At 36.8% G+C, this 17,553-nt stretch overlaps 1 protein-coding gene across 2 annotated transcripts in view; it reads right to left on the bottom strand.

Annotated features, from left to right (window-relative positions):
- Nucleotides 1-17,553, bottom strand: part of IMPG2 (interphotoreceptor matrix proteoglycan 2) — an 81,648-nt gene that overhangs the window by 46,227 nt on the left and 17,868 nt on the right. For both annotated transcript variants that reach the window (XM_072811834.1, XM_072811833.1), the window contains 3 exons: nucleotides 10,477-10,526; nucleotides 9,096-9,178; nucleotides 1,673-1,834 (listed from right to left, as the gene is read on the bottom strand). In XM_072811834.1, the coding sequence (XP_072667935.1) occupies nucleotides 1,673-1,834; nucleotides 9,096-9,178; nucleotides 10,477-10,526 (295 nt within the window). The remainder of the gene's footprint in view (nucleotides 1-1,672; nucleotides 1,835-9,095; nucleotides 9,179-10,476; nucleotides 10,527-17,553) is intronic.

The following is a 17,553-nucleotide window of genomic DNA, read 5'->3' as shown; positions in this document are numbered from 1 at the left end:
CACTGTGTTAATACTGTGGCTATCTTCAGGTATCAATGTTCCTAAACCTATCATGCTTATCTTTCTCTCTCTGACGTCATAACTGATGTTGTCCCAAGCTTATCCTACTCTGCTCATTAAAAAAAAAAAAGTAATTGCTTCTGAACCTCAATCCTCTCCAAGCTGGCTTTCTTTACCCCTGAATGTCTTTGTATACTATTACCTAGGAAATAATATTAAAGGAGCAATCCCTGTGACTGTGCCTGAAGAGAGAGAGTTAGAGGGATCCCTTCAATTTGCATTAAACACTGTGACAGAACCTTTCAGAAACACAGCCTCTAACTCTGCTGCTTTACACAAGGAAGTGACTATTGGTAGATGTTCCATTACAGGTAAGGGGATGAGGATATAGAAGTATGCCAGAGAAGAAACCATTTCATGGTAGGCCCAGACCCTTCATCACCCCCAAATCACCTCAAGCAAAGAGCTATCTACCTCATAAAGTCTCTGTTAGAGATATTTTTCAGAATGTTTATTAGACTTCCTCTAAATATATCATTCAGTGCAGTTGTTTATCTAAACACTCGGGCTTATTAAGTTTCCTTACTCCAAGAGCAGAGAGAACAGACAGCTGGTCCAAGACACTATCTGATGCCAGGTGGCCACTGGCCTGGCTGACATTTCTTCCACATACCATACAGCCCTGCAACTTGGCCACATACATAGGAAAATTAATCGTCTGGCTTACACTCCCCATGTCGGATGGCTGCAGTGATGCTGTTTGGCTGAGAGATGCACATTTCTTTTTCTCCTCTAGACGTAGTGTCTAGAGAAGGAAATGAGTCCAATATAATGGAATCGAAAAACTTGGGCAAGGAGAACCCCATCAAAAGGGAATGGAAAAGAAATAAACAAAGAAATGATGTGCCCTGTCATTGGACAGAAAGGGAAGATGAGCACTCAATGCCTTACTACACAAGAGCAAAGGCACACAAGAGGGGGGCCAAGTATGGATCATTTCTGACTGAAAGAATCTTGAGTTCAAGTCCTATATAGAATTCTTCCAGAAAGTAAAATTGCAGGATAGTCTAAGGCATGATTCCTTAAAGAAACACCTTTTTTTAAATACCTCCAACCAAGGAACAGAGATAGGAGGGAAATTTACCTTTCACTGGATACTCTTTTGTCCTTTTGAACCAGTACTATGTACTACTCATGTGCTAACTGCCTAAATATTTTCAATTTAGAAAAATAATATTAAGTAGGAAATCAAAAGAAATTAAATTTAATGTTCCTTCAAGAAAAACAGTACACTGCGTGTAGTTTCTTAAAGACATTCATTTCTCCAAATATTGTCAAGTTAAAACCATGCCAGTGAACACATTCTTTTTTGGCTGTGCAGCAGAAGTTTGGAACCAGTATGCCTTTGTTAGCAGATGGCAAGGTGTGTCAGGTTTTGCCTCAATTAAATAACTCATCTGTCTTTCTGTGATTTTTATACGAGTTTTCTGAAGAAATGGCTATGTCACAACCCTCCGAACCATGTAGAAGGAGAGCCTGATTCCTTAACCTACATTTAACCAGTCTTGTGAATATGGGAAATTTACAACCCCAATAAAAAGTCTTGTTAGTTAAAAAAAAGAAAGAAAGAGAGAAGAGAAACAAAGAAAAAACAAACCAAAAAATCACCCACCTCTGAAATAAACTCCTCTACAAGATGCTGGTGGTGCAAGTTGGAGGGATCCTGTAGCTCTTCACTGAATTGCTCTCCCAAAAGGTGGATACTGAATTCTGCAATCTGCTCAGTTGCTGGTTTTGTGGATTCTTCTATTAAGTTCTCAATTTCATTGCTAATCTGGATTTTTAGAGAAAAAATAACAAATGTCAATGTTTATTCATGCAACCAACAAATATCTACTGACTGATACATATCAGACACTGTGTCAAAACAAACTTCTAATTATGACCTTTCATACGGTTTTTGACTTTGGAACTAATTGGATGGACTTTAAGACATAGGCTAACACTGGAGCACCTGGGTGGCTCAGTGGTTGAGCATCCGTCTTTGGCTCAGGTCGTGACCCCAGGGTCCTGGGATCGAGTCCCACATCAGGCTCCCCACCGGGAGCCTGCTTTTCCCTCTGGCTATGTCTCTGCCTCTCTCTGTGTCTCTCATGAATAAATAAATAAAATCTTAAAAAAAAAAAGACATAGGCTAATATTAAAATTAAACCATGCATTTGTATATTCCTTCAAATATACAATGACTGCTTCATGGAAAAACAAAATTTTCCACAGATAACCACCAAAGTTGGCCATCTTTTATCACATCATCTGTGAATTTAAAAAGGGTTGACCATGATAATATTATCATTTAAAAATAGCCCAAATAAATAAATAAATAAATAAATATAGCTCTGAAGTGTTGTTCTCAAACTTTTCAGTTTTAGGACCCATGTAAACTCTTAAATATCATTAAGAAACACAAAGAAGTTGGTTTTTGTGGGTTGTATCTATAGATATTTACCAAACAAAAATTAAAGGGGACATTTAAAAATATTTATTAATTCATTTAAAGATAATAAACTCCTTATATTGTAAAAAGGAATAACATTTTATAAAATAAAAAATAAATGAGAAGAGTAACATTGTTTCTATTTTTACAAATTTTTTAATTTGGTTGTGTTAATAAGAAAACAGAGGATTATCCTATCTGTTTCTGTATTCAACCAGTTGCAATATGTTGTCTTCATTGAAATACATGGAGAAAAGTATTAGGGAAGGGTGGATTCTATTAACAGCCTTTTCAGATAACAGTGGAGGTTCTTCTTAGATAACTACACCAGTGCTCGCTTCGGCAGCACATATACTAAGATAACTACACCAAATTCAACAAGGGATAGTTTCTTAAATATTAGTTGCTACATGGAATCTGAAACTCTATCAATGAACTCTTTTGTACTCTGTAACATTAAAATCCAGGTCTTCCAGTGGCCAAAACTGCAATAATCTGAACAAATAATGGATTATAATCCAAAGAATAAGTATCCATAAATCCATATTGATAGAAGTAAATGATTTAATAAATAAATGAGAAGTGACAATAGTGTCTTACAAAAGAATTCCAATTAGTAAATGTTGAATGAGGGAAAGAACATATCACTACTAGAATGCTACAGTAAGAACTGCTACATGGAAAATCTAAGTCCCTCCAATGTCATACACAAGAAAAGGAGTTGGAATGGAAGAATGGCCAACCTAAGGATTCACAGCAAGCCAATGGCAGAGTCAGGAAGACACTATAGTGTCTTCCTTCAGTGTGTCATTTTTCATTACTAATAGATCATATAATCAGAAACCTTCAAAATCTCAGAACAGGAAAGAACCTTAAAGATCCTGCTATCCCTTGGGATGCCTGAATTCTCTCTACAATATCCTTGACAAATGGTTGCTCATCCTCAGTTTAAATGGCTCTGATGAGAAAGAATCATGTATTTCAAAGGCAGACCACTGCATAAAAAAAAAAAAAAAAGTTCTCATGTTTTGAAAGTCCTTTAACTTTTTTCTTTCTTCTTTGCCTTTCACAGCTTGGTTTCTGCTTCCCATTTCCAACCCCATCTCCCTTTCCCCCAACTTTTTTTTTAAGTGACAAATTCTGTTCGTTAGCTTCTTAACTCCATTGCTAATCTTTATTGCCCCTAAATTTCAAATAGCCCCAAATCCTAACCTGAGGCCTTATGCCACCTTCTTTTTTTTTTCTTTTCAAGATTTTATTTATTTATTCATGAGAGAGAGAGAGAGAAGCAGGCTCCACGCAGGGAGCCCGACTTGGGACTTGATCCTGGGTCTCCAGAATCAGGCAGGCCCTGGGCTGAGGGTGGCACTAAACCACTGAGCCACCCGGGCTGCCCCTATCTTTAACTATCCACTCCACCATGCTAAATTCCTATTTGCAGACCAAGGAAAGTGCTATTTCTCTCTTCTCAGACCTAAACACTGCTATTCCCTTTGCTTTGAGACCTCAGGCCAAGACCCTTCCCCTTTCTCTTCTTTTGGTAATTTCTAATTTACCAAAATTTGGTAATCAATTAGAAATTAATTAATTAATTAATTTGGTAATTCCAATTTAGACCTCACTCCCACCAGAAAACTTCTCAGAACCTCCCCTCAAAACTGACCCAATTGGGATGCCTGGGTGGCTCAGTGCTTGAGCATCCGCCTTTGGCTCAGGTCGTGATCCTCGGGTCCTGAGATTGAGTCCCACATCAGGATCCCCAAAGGGAGCCTGATTCTCCCTCTGCCTGTCTGTGTCTCTGCCCCTCTCTGTGTCTCTCATGAATAAATAAATAAAATCTTTAAAAAATATTAAAATAAATAAAATCTTAAAAAAAAAAAAACCTGACCCGGGGGCAGCCTGGGTGGCTCAGCGGTTTAGTGCAGCCTTTGGCCTGGGGCATGATCCTGGAGACCCAGGATTGAGTCCCACGTTGGGCTCCATGCATGGAGCCTGCTTCTCCCTCTGCCTGTGACTCTGCCTCTGCCTCTCTCTCTCTCTCTCTCTCTCATGAATAAATAAAATCTTAAAAAAAAAAAAACTGACCCAATCGCTCTCCTATTTCATTCTGCATTTACTCTATTAAGGCACATACCACAAAGTAATTATACAGTATGTTTACTTATCAGTATGCCTCCTGAAATAGTAACTGGCACATATCAGGCACTGATATATTTTTTGGTATTTTTCATTAGGGTATAATTGACATATATAACATATATTAGTTTCAGGTGTACAACATAAGGATTCAATATTTGTATGTATTGCAAAATGATCATCACAGTAAGTCCAGTTAACATCCATCAGCATACACAGTTAAAAATCTCTTTTTAACGTGATGAGAACTTTTAAGATCTACTCTCTTTACTTTTAAATATGCAACATAGTAGTATTAACTATCGTCACCATGGTGTATATTATATTCCCATGACATTCATTTTATAACTAGAAATTATACCTTTTGACTCTTTTCACCTATTTCATCCACTTCTACACAAAGGTCTTAATATTAAGCCCACATATATTTCCCTGTAAACTCTACCACTGATCTCAGTTCTGTAATCTAGGACATATATAAAAAACTATAGTCACCAGAGAGCCTTTCAAATAAGTACAGGCAGTGATTATGACTTCCCCTGACTTCTCCAAGTCTTCTCCTCCACACATTTCTCAGGCTCTTAATACCTTCTTTAGAGTGTGGTATATATGTCAGGTCTGATCAGTTAAAATATGATAGATACCACCTCTCTTATAATAGATTCTACATTTCTATTAATGCAACCTAAAATTACACTAGGTTTACTAGTTTTCCCACTAGTAACTTTATCATACTACTGACTCATACAAAGACTAACATCAACAAAAACTCCTAGTCTTATGGAATTTTATATAAAACTTTGCCATTTTTGATGTTAAATTTTATCTCGCTAAATTTGGACAGAAACTTCCATTTCCAGTATTATTATAAAAGAACTATCCTTAATAATCTTGCTTCTAAAAAATAAAATAAAATAAATAATCTTGCTTCTACAGAATGCCTAAAGTCCTGAATAAATATTTTTAAAGTTTTTAATGCATAGCCGCTTTGCAAGAAAGTAAAGAAAATCCCAAGGGGCCAGAAAAACAGGTTAGAAAACCCAGAGAGGTCAATCAGTGTTGGGTGAATACATAGTATATCTGCTAATACTTTGTAACCCAGGCTTTAGTTTTAAATACCACAAAAGGATAGGATAAAAGGAAAGATGTATACCTGTTGAAAGGTCAGATCAAAGACTCCCCTCCCACATAATAGTAAAGATGATAGCTACACTTGTGGTGAGTACAGAATAAGGACAAACTTGTCAAATCACTATGTCATACACCTGAAATTAATGTGATATTGGGTATCAACTTCAATTAAAAAAAAAAGACTCCCACATAAAGCAAGGATTCTAAAAACTCAACAGACCATTTGAACAACAAATTAAACTAAGCTAAAGGAAGAATTAATAAACTAGGACACACACCTGAATCTAACACAGAGAGACAAAGAAATGAAAATTATTAAAGACTGGTTAACAAACATGTGGGATAAAATGAGGAGGTCAGAGGTTCAATCACACAAGATAATAGTTAAGAATTTTTCCTATACCCATATTTGTGAAACTGCAGAATGCCAAATACCATAGAGTATACCACTATATACATTTATAGTATATATACTACATTATATACTATAGTATACTTACATATATATAAATATACACAGCTTGGTTCCTGCTTCCCAGGAACCCACTATAAGTAGTGTGTGTGTGTGTGTGTGTATGTATGTGTGTGTGTGTGTGTGTATGGTAGTATACTATATAGATTTGGAATATTGCAGTTTCACAAAAATGGGTATAGAAATGTATTTACTTATTTTGCTTTGGATTTGTTGTACTTCCTTAATGTACAGTCTTATGAATATTATAAATTCTAAGAAATTTTCAGCTGTTATGTCTATGATTAAATGTGTCTAGGAAATAGAGATATATCTTAAAAGTAGACAAAGAAAACAGCCAGAGGGAATACAACTGAACTGATACACAAGTGAAAAACAATTAAATTGACAGTTCTCAGTAGTAACAACAAAAGTTAGAATATAGTGAAATAAAACCTTGATGAAAAAAAAAAACACCTCAATCTAGAATTTAATACAGATTTAAAATTTCTTTCTAGAATAAGGAGATAATAAATTTTCAGATGATCAAAAACTCAAAATGAACAAACGAGAGAGTCTTACTAAAGCAACATCAGAAGCATAAATTTCAAAAAGAAAATTATCTTAGAAAAGAGGTCTAAAATGCAAAAACGGGGGACTCCTGGGTGGCTCAGTGGTTAAGCGCCTGCCTTTGGCCCAGGGTGTGATCCTGGAGTCCCGGGATAGAGTTCTACATGGGGCTCCCTGCAGGGAGACTGCTTATGTCTCTGCCTCTCTCTCTCATTGTGTCTCTCATGAATAAATAAATAAAATCTTAAAAAAAAAATAAAATGCAAAAAAGAATTTTAAGAAAATAAAATAATAAATGCACCCCGGTAAATGTAAAACAAACTTTATCTAAAACAAATATAATACAACCAGAAAGAAAGAAAGAAAGAAAGAAAGAAAGAAAGAAAGAAAGAAAGAAAGAAAGAAAGAAAGAAAGAAAGAGAAAGAAAGAAAGAAAGAAAGAAAGAAAGAAAGAAAGAAAGAAGAGAAGAAAAGAAGAAAAGAAAAGAAAAGAAAAGAAAAGAAAAGAAAAGAAAAGAAAAGAAAAGAAAGAAAGATAGATAGATCGAGCAAATATAGTTGGTTTAGCACCCAACTCTTGATTTCAGCTCAGGTCATTCATTATCTCAGGGTCAGGCCCCATGTCGAGCTCCGAGCTCAGTGCAGAGCTGCTTGTCCCTCTCCCTCTGTCCTCCTCCTACTTCTCTCTCTCAAATAAATAAAATCTTTAAAAAAAATTTTTTTAGGGACACTTGGGTGGCTCAACGGTTGAGCATCTGCCTTGCTCAGGGCGTGATCCTGGGGTCAAGGGTCAAGTGCTGCATCAGGCTCCCCACAAGGAGCCTGCTTCTCCCTCTGCCTATGTCTCTGCCTCTCTGTGTGTCTCTCATGAATAAATAAATAAAATATTTTTAAAAATTTAATAAGTCTTATTTGTGGGATTGTAAAGAGAGAACTAAAAGAGAGAAAGAACAAAAATATTGAAAAATGGAATATAAATCAGTAGGGTCATTATTTGAATGACAATATTCCTGCATTGCTTAAGGATCAAAATCTTGAAAAATTTAAATTTTGCTAGATTATACACTATAACTTATGGGGTAACTTACAGGGTATATATATTTTATATATGATATAAATATTATACATAATATTATATTACATATTATATACCTTATAGGGAAACTATTAACAAAACAATAAGATATATAATTTCTATAACAGTAGATGGAAAATTATTAGAGAAAAACTGAACTGTAAAAGTGAACCTTCAGGTTTCATTTTGGAGGTACAGGCAATCTAATTCTTGTTAGGTATCTCTATACTGCTTTGTTTTCTTACTCATTCTATAGATTGGCTTTAAATAATCCTCTCTTTTGGGCAACAATGTTCCAATTGATTATACATAAGTCCATCACTACTATTATAGGGAATTCTATCTCATTCTATAAATATTCCCAGACCTAAACCACAACTATTCTGCTTCAAGTTCAGAACCACAGGATCACCTTTTATTCATTCATTTACAAATACTTATCAAATGACAATATGTCCCAGCACTATCTACTCTGGACAAAGTTGTACAGAAAGTAAACATATTGATTCAGACATCTACTCACAGATCCCATACCACTACCAACCTTCTTCAGTGTCAGGGTAGATAGTGGAGCAGAGAGGGATGACTTAACCTGATATCAAATAAATTAAAATTGTCCAAGCTGGGAAAGAAAGGCACTAAGTCACTAAATGGCACTTTTCTAGCGAGTATGTTCAGAGTTTGCACCATATTAAGTAAGCTAGGATTTATGAACTCTCCAAATTTTAAAAATTCATATTTAACAAAATTTCTGACAAAATATTTCTATCTTCCTAGGCAGTCTGTGTACTTTATTTTCAATCTGAGCGTTATTGTAAGTAAACATAGTATCATTTGGCGGACAGGTCACTGTTAATAATGACACTCTGAAAAACCACAATATATCTTGACTTTTCAATTACATAAAATCTACATCCTTTCCCTCTGAGGAAGAGAAGACCAAGTCCTGATCTACTATGGGATACAAGAACATAGGCAAAAACTCCTGCAGTAAATTATGTTGATGACAATTCTAATTCATTTCATTTACATCCTGAAGCTCTCTCTCTTGCAAAAAAGCAGATTGACTCTGCTCTCCAAGGAATCTTAGCTTCTTTTTAATACACTGGTTTTAGAATCCACAATATTTCCATAAAGGAAACTTCATGAAGTCTTGTATAGTTTGGCAATGGAATATAAGTCTCTCTTAACCCATTGTCCATGTTAGAAACTAAATAACAAAACACAGCATCACTCACACTCTCCTCAGGTCTCTCCTTGCTGCTCTCTGAGGTACCTTCATAGGAAGTCACCCCTGGATATGGAATGCTGAGAACGGCACCTAAGTACAAAAACGTGTATATGAATTCAGTTCCTAACTCAGAATCATATCAGGAAACAACAAACTTGACTTCAGAACCATTCCTGTAAGTCATTTGCTTTTTTATCCTGGAAATTCAGTACATTCTAACCTTAAGACATATTTGTATACAGTCTTCCTATAACAGAAAATACTTATAACTCATTCATTCATTCAACAAGCATTTAATGAGCACCTACTATGTCAGGCACTATGTAAGATGCTAAGGATGCAGATAACATTTTTATCCTTATGGGCCTATCTGGTAAAGGGAACAGATACTGAAAAAAATCAATACTATCAGACAGGAAAAGTAGGTGAAGGTTGGAGACTGGTTATGAATTGATCATTGAAGCTGGGCCTCCTTGTGCTATTCTAATTTTTTGTGTATGTTTGAAATTTCCAGTAAAGAAAAGCTTTTTTAAAAAATTAAAAATAGGGGCACCTGAATGGCTCAGTCAGTTGGGCATCTGCCTTCAGCTTGGGTCACGGTCTCAGGGTTATAGGATCAGGTCCCATGTTGGGCTCCATGGTCAGCAGGGAGCATATTTCTCTGTCCCTCTGCCCATCCCCCTGCTTATTCTCTCTCTCTCTTTAAATAAATAAATAAAATCTTTTTGAAAAGATTTTTTAATTAAAAAATTAAAAATAAAGAAAGCAACTATCAATTCATAGGAAATATAAAGATCAAAGGAACATGTTAAAGTACATCACACAATGCAATCAGAAAAATCCTTACTCTGAGAAACTCTTACAAGACAAATGACAAACTGTGGAGCTAGAAAGGTTTTACCTGTTGATATAAGTAGTAGCTACGGAGTGTTCACCTTAAAGCAATTCTTTAGATCATACACTTGTTTTAAGGAGTTTTCTGATTTTTTTATTAGACATAATAATTAAAGATCTATAAGTACTGACAATATAATGCCATAAAATAAATGCAAACACAATTACTTCTTTTTTTTAAGATTTTATTTATTTATTCATGAGAGACACAGAGAGAGAGAGGCAGAGACACAGAGAGAGAAGCAGGCTCCATGCAGGGAGCCCAAAGTGGGACTTGATCCCGGGACCAGGACCACACCCTGGGCCAAAGGCAGATGCCCAACTGCTGAGCCATCCAGGGATCCCCTTACTTCTTCTTAAGATTCTTGAACACATATAAGGAAAGAGAAGCCTGATATTTTTTAAATGTGAGCTGAAATGTGTGCTGGCTTGCAACATCACCTTAAGCCATAAATAACTTAGAAAGAAAAGTGAATAAATATACAAAAGCATACCTCCCGATGTTGAGGTATCACCAACAGGAAATGGAGATGACATTTCAGGGCTAAGGGTAAAAAAGATGTTTAAAGTTAATAAAGATGATAGAAACATGTGGATACATTCTGAGGTTTTTTTTCCCAAAAAGGAATGCACTAGATCTCCAAAAAGGGTTTCCAAACCCAAGTACTGATTTAACAAAGTTTAACAAGTAATAGCCTTCATAATTCATTTATATTATACTTACTGCTTTTTTGCTCAAGTAGAATCACCCTACATAAAGTACTCCCCTACTCACTATTTCATCAGCCTGTTTGATTTCTTCTGAAGAATTATCAGTGTGTGAAATTATTTGTTCATGTATTATCTACTTCTTTTCTCTGTCTCCAATCTCTTAATCCTCCAGAATGTCATTGTCATGGTAGTCATTGGACATATGTGGTAATTTAAATTAAAATTAAATAAAGTTTAAAATTCTGTTCCTCATTCACACTAGCCACAGTTCAAGTACGCCACAGCGACAGGTGCCTAATGGTGCCCTATTGGACAGCACAGTATAAAACATTTCCATCATCACAGAAAGTTCTATTGAACCGGAACGCCACAAGAATGTAAATTCTAGGGGATTAGGAACCTTGCCTGCCATATTCTTGCTCTATCTCCAGCCTAAAATAGGACCTGCCACTTCGTAGGCACTAAATAGATATTTTTAGAATAAAAGAATAAACAAATACTATTAGCCAGGCAGCAAGACATCTGGCATGTAGCTACAGACAAAACACACATGATCTATTATAGTTACAGCTATAGAAAAGAAACAACTAGTCGATTACAAATGTAACAAGTAGTACATACATTAGAATACTTACTGCTAAGGAAAAAATAAAGCACAGATCTCATCTCATTGGGGAGATCACAGAAATCGTAAAATTTTTTTACATCAAGAAAGCCAAGCTTAGAGAAATGACTTGCTATAGGCCACACTGCTAACAGGCTACAAGTCACCCACCTATCCTTTAACCATGCCACTTTGCAACCATAAGAGAAAATCAAAAGGTAATCTGAGGGGCGCCTGGGTGACTCAGTGGTTAAACACCTGCCTTCAGCTCAGGTCACAATCCCAGAGTCCTGGAATCAAGCCCTGCATCGGGATCTTTGCTCAGTGGGGAGTTTGCTTCTCCCTCTCCCTCTGCCCCTCCCCCCACCTGTGCATTCTCTCTCTCTCTCTCTCTCTCTCTCTCTCAAACAAATAAAGTCTTTAAAAAATAAAAAACAGGGACACCTGGGTGGCTTAGTGTTTGAGTGTCTGCCTTCAGCTCAGGGCATGATCCTGGAGTCCCAGGATCGAGTCCCACACTGGGCTCCCTGCATGGAGCCTGCTTCTCCCTCTGCCTATATCTCTGCCTCTCTCTATATATATATCTCATGAATAAATAAACTTTAAAAAAATAAAAAATAAAAAACATGGATACATTATAGAGTTGAATATAAAGTTCAAACTTTAAAAAAATAAAAAATAAAAAACATGGATACATTATAGAGTTGAATATAAAGTTCAAACTAAGATATTAAATATGATAATCCAAAGATATTTCATAACTGGAACTGGAGTGGGAAGTCAACAAGGGCCATATTCCCTGAACTCCCAGGCTTCTTTAGAAAATTTGAGAAACTGTGGCTCCTGGCTGGCTCAGATGCTGGAGCATGCAACTCTTGATCTCAGGGCTATGAGTTCAAGCCCCATAGTGGATGTAGAGATTACTTTAAAAAAAAAAAAATCTTATAAAAAAATAAGAAAGAAAATTTGAGAAACTGAGTTTTAAAAAATCTCAAAGATTTTTCTGCTTTTTAAAAATACTATCTTGAAAGAATAACCTAGTAAACCATTACACCAAACCTATGACTTTGGGTTATTTAGAAGCATTCACAGGACACAGCTTCTCAGTGAGCTGTGTGCCATCTAGAACATCTAGATAAGTCATTATAGTGAGTGATGAGTGGAGAAAGGGCCTAGGTGATGAGAAAGCATCAAGAGGCTTCTTAGATTGCAAGGAGTAGAGCTAAAACAAGTAAGATTCAAATGCATTTGAGACAGATATTAACATCAGGCCTGAACAGGGTCTCTCGGGTATCCAGAAGACAGAACCCCTTGCCAATACCTTCATTTTGTAGATGAAAAAATGAATTCCAAATGAATAAAGGAACTTTTCCTGGGGGACACAATGACTCCTTAAGGCCCAAGGCCGCATCTAAAATTCCTAAACATGCCTAGTTCCCTTCTCAATAACAACAGCAAGAATGAGTACCACTAAATTTCTCATGTGTCACGCATTGTGTTAACTGTTTCATACTGGTCAACTCACTTAATTCCAGCAATAATCTTTTTTCGTTTTTAGGATTTTATTTATTATTTGAGAGAGAGAGAGAGAGAAATAGAGAGAGAGAGTGAGTGCACAAGTGGGAGGGAGAAGCAGGCTGCCCACTGAGCAGGGAGCCCGAAGCAGGGCTCGATCCCTGGACCCTGGGACCATGACGTGAGCCGAAAGCAGGCACTTAACCAACTAAGCCACCCAGGCATCCCAGCTTATCCTCATTCACACATATAAGAAAACTAATACTAGAAGAGGTTAAGGATTTGCTCAGAGTCAATGGAGCTAGACAGTGGAGGAGCAATGATGTAAAGCAGGCCCATCTGATTTTGAAACCCCTCTCTCATCTTAATTCCTCACAACACCGACTTTATGTGAGCCATCTTGACTAGAAGGGCAACCAAGATGGTTTCACTTCATTGTAATAATAATAATGGCCTATGTAAACTTAATGACCTAAAAGTCAAAGTGTATAAGGTCCTAGAAAGAGGAAAGGAAACTCAATCAAAGCTGAGAGCTAGGGAGAGCAACCAGGCATGAAGAGCAAAAAGATCAAAATAAGAGAGAGAGGCACTAAAGCCCAACACAGTAACTAGAACAGGAAGTTGGGATGACATGGCAAAGAAACCAGACCTCACCTAGTTCCAGTCAAATTGTCCTCCACATCAAGATCACATTTGATAAATAAGTCAAAAGGACAAAGATGAGTAACAGGAAATACAGTCAATAATATAATAATAACTTTGCATAGTGACAGATGGTAACTACACTTACGGTGGTGAGCATTTTGTAATGCATATAATTGTGGAATCACTATCTTGTACACCTGAAACTAGTATAATATTGTATGTCAGCTATACTTCCATTAAAAATATTTTTTTTAATTTAAAAAGAGAAATGCTGCAACTAAAATATAAGTAAATAATTAATTAAATCTAAGCTAATTCTCTAGGGGAGCATTCACAATGGAAAAGTTTGTTTACTTCAGGAGAACTAGATTTCACTTACTGAATTCAAAATAACTTTAATGATGGTAAGTAGGCAATGCTCAGTAATTCAAATCTCTTGTCTAACAGTCCAATGCTTAATACCTCATTTCCCATTCTCCTTTCAAAAAAACAGTAAAAACCCACTTAACAGCAAGAATCCTTTCAACATGTTCTCATTAAGTCTGCCTCCTGCAGGGATCCCCTAAAATGTCACAACAGAACTAGAACACAGAGTTGTATTGAATTTGGAGGCAGAAATACTACTTCATTTCTAGGCCAAACCACAAATTTGAAGTTGTTCAGCTAAGACCTTTAGCTTAATACCACCAGCAAACAATCTCCTACTTTCTCATTTCCTCAGCTCATCCAGCACAATTTCTTACTCATCTTTGCCTAATCCTGTCAGAATTCAGGTGAGATTATATCAAAAGATATCAGAGACACATGAAGCATAAGTTTAAAAACAAGCCAATTTCCTATCTAGATTACTACTCCTCTGGACAATTTTCTATATTTTACTTCCCTCTTGAATCTATTAACTGTGATCAGCACATGACAACAAAAGAACTCAAGGCACAGAGCCAGGAATCCTGGGTGCTGGTCCCAGAAGTATCATTAATTTTGCTATGCCTTAGAAAAATAACTCAGTTGCTCTGGGCCACAAGAACTTAATCTGCAAAACAGGAATACCTCCCTACCCTACCTATTTAACAAAGGTATGATGAAAAGTAAATAAAATATTGTATATCCAGAAACATTATAAAATTATGAAATGCTAAACAAATATAAGAGAAAACGGAGGGTAATAGAATAGGGACGTGTGTCCCAAACAGAATAAAACATTTGCTAAACAAACAAACAAACATGTATCTTTGGCTTTGTAATCCATGATAGGCACCCTCAAATGTAAATTAATTGATTAACATATGTAAGTTAATTGAGGTACAAAAAAAAAAAAATGCCAAAGAACAATCCTTACACCAAGAATATCACCAAAGACCTGATAATAAACTTGAGTAATTGAGCAGAAACTCAGTTATTCATTTAACAACTATTTGGTGAACACATATTCCAGGTTAGGTTTTGTACTGGTTATTGAGACTTCACAATAAGTCCAGAGGCAGGGGGTTAAAAGCATCAACTGGAGCTAAGTAGAGGTGCTTTCAACATACCCAGCTATAATGGACGCAAGTGCTAAAGGAGGACTTTTATAAACAGGTAACACGGGAGAGACTGGAACCTGTTTAAATGTTAATAAGTTGTTAATGGGAGAAGCTGAAGACTCAGGAGAGACAAACAATGGTAGGGAGATGTGTAAGAGGTAAGATGGAATGTCAGGTCCTAAGTAAGGTGGGAAAAAAAGTTGTTGTTTTTTTTTTTTAAAGACACTGGGCAGAATGACCACAGGGAAAGCTGAAGGTGATACAGAACAGAGTAACCAGTGCAAGTCATATGTCAGCAGGTGAGTTAGAGTTTGCATAGAAGCAGCAATTTAAATCACAGAGAAGAAGTGTGATAAGTAGAATAGGGGCCTCTCAAAGACATCTACATCCTACTACCCAGAACCTCTCAATACGCTGTTACTAAATTATGCACAAAGGGGGATTAAGGTTGCAAATGGAATTAAGGTTGCTAATCAGCTAGCCTTAAAATAGGGAGTGTAACCTGGTTTGCCCAGCATAATCATAAGGATCCTTATGCAGAAGGAGGAGGCAGAAGAGTGTCCGGATGATGAATGATGAAATGTGAGAAAGACTTGAGGAGCCATTAGCTTTGAAGATGGAGGAGGGACAGGAACCAAGCAATGTGGATAGCTTCTAGAAGCTGGGAAAGGCAAGAAAACAGATTCTCCCCTACTTCTTAAAAAAAGAATGCAAACCTGGCAACACCTGAAGACCCATGTCAGACTTCTGAACGACATAATTGTGGAAGAGATTTGTGGTAATTTGCCACAGCAGCAATAAAACCTAACATAAGAATCTCAACACAGAGAATACAAGAGTAATCTCAAAAAAAATCATAAAAATAAATTGTAATATAGAAAAGTGATGGGAGAATTAAGGGTTTCAATGGACCACTGTAGTATACCCGCACGGGAGAAAGATGAGCTTTGGGAATTCTTAGGCCATACGCATTGTTTTACTCCCAGTGTTACCCCAGATCACCCCTCTTAGCATGATTGGCAGTTTCCACCCCACCCCAACCTGGCCTGCTCTCGTTACATGGGAAAGATAGTTTAGACTTTAACATTCTCAAAATTCACTTTTATTTTCCAAAGTATTGCTATTTTTATACATATATTATCTTCTAAGAACGGTCCATAATATTTTGAGTCCCTTATTATACCAGTACAGTGCCTTGTCAATAAAAACATAGAATCCAGTCAGTCCTGCAATGACGCTTATTTGTTCATTTGTTCCAATGTGATTAACACAGGAGACAACAGACCTTTTTGCAAAATTTCTCTTTTACTTGTACATAGTCTCACTGTGAGAAATGCTAGATAGCTGCAGAAAACTGCACCCAGTTGAAGGTGAGTCTTACAGAAAGTCACAATACATATGCACACTACACCTTAAACATCCTCCAGCTACCTGTTGTGCTAGGAGCCACACCCAACTTCACATGGTGTTACAACTGTCCATCCTATTTCAGATAACCCTCCTTCCGCCACTTTATAATAACCCACAAGCTACAAATTTGCTAAAGTCTACTTCCCAAGTGGACTTCCCAAGGGGACTTCCAAGCTTTTCAGAGCTTCTTCCAGGTGAAATGCCATGTGTACTAGGGTATTTACAAGCTTCTTGACCATATAAGATGTGTAACATGTGCTATCATTTCATTAGGTACAGCCTACCTAGATCACTAGGACTAATAGGACTCACCAGAGTATTTAGTTCACTGCCTGTGTGTTGCAACTCTCACTCCTTGTGAGAGTTCACAAGGAACTCTCAAGCTCTGTTTCTCAGTGGTGAAGAGCCTACACCCAAAACACCATATGGCCCAACCATCTAAGTGGGTGCACAACCCCAGGCCTCAGTGGTAACATTAGGTATATGAATGAGTGAGACCATACAAAGTTCTCTTCCCATCTGTTTACTCATGTTTTATTTGAAACCTGTCATACCCCACTAGCATTCACATATGTACTCCAACTATGCTTTTGCTGGGACTCTATTGCCCAGTTTGGATCTGTAGGCACAACTCACCTAACTGGTTTTTTAATCTGTCTTTAAATTCTGGACTCAGACCTGGATTTTATGCCCTGATGGTGTTTTTCCAAATAATCACCCACAAGCTGGCATAATCTAGATACTGTGAGTATGAATAAAATTGAAATCTTTAATCCTTATACACTCAAACTCCTTCACCTTCCATGATCTGTTCTGTACTGCTATTGCTCAGGAGCCAGAAATGATCTTAAACCTAAAGTCCAATAGAGCCACAAATCCTAGTATTAGAGGATGCATCAAGGTTTGTGTTGTTCTTGTATTTCAAGATCATAATCATCATTTCTCACAGTAAAGTGAACCTCCTCACCAACCATGATTTAATAAACTATCTGCCACTACTAAGGTGTACCATTTCATGACATTTTTACTATAAGCCCATAAGCCTCAACAAAAGTAGATCATTCCATATTCCATTTCCAGAAATCTGTTTTCTCACCCAAGAGAAAGGAACAAGTCTGCCTCCTGGCAAGGTCAGAAAGTAACAAGCACAGTGGCTGTGATGG

This window comes from Canis lupus, chromosome 35, assembly GCF_048164855.1.
Source record: "Canis lupus baileyi chromosome 35, mCanLup2.hap1, whole genome shotgun sequence".
NCBI lineage: Eukaryota > Metazoa > Chordata > Mammalia > Carnivora > Canidae > Canis > Canis lupus.
Note: the sequence above shows the minus strand (reverse complement) of the source record. Positions and strands in the feature narration are given on the sequence as shown.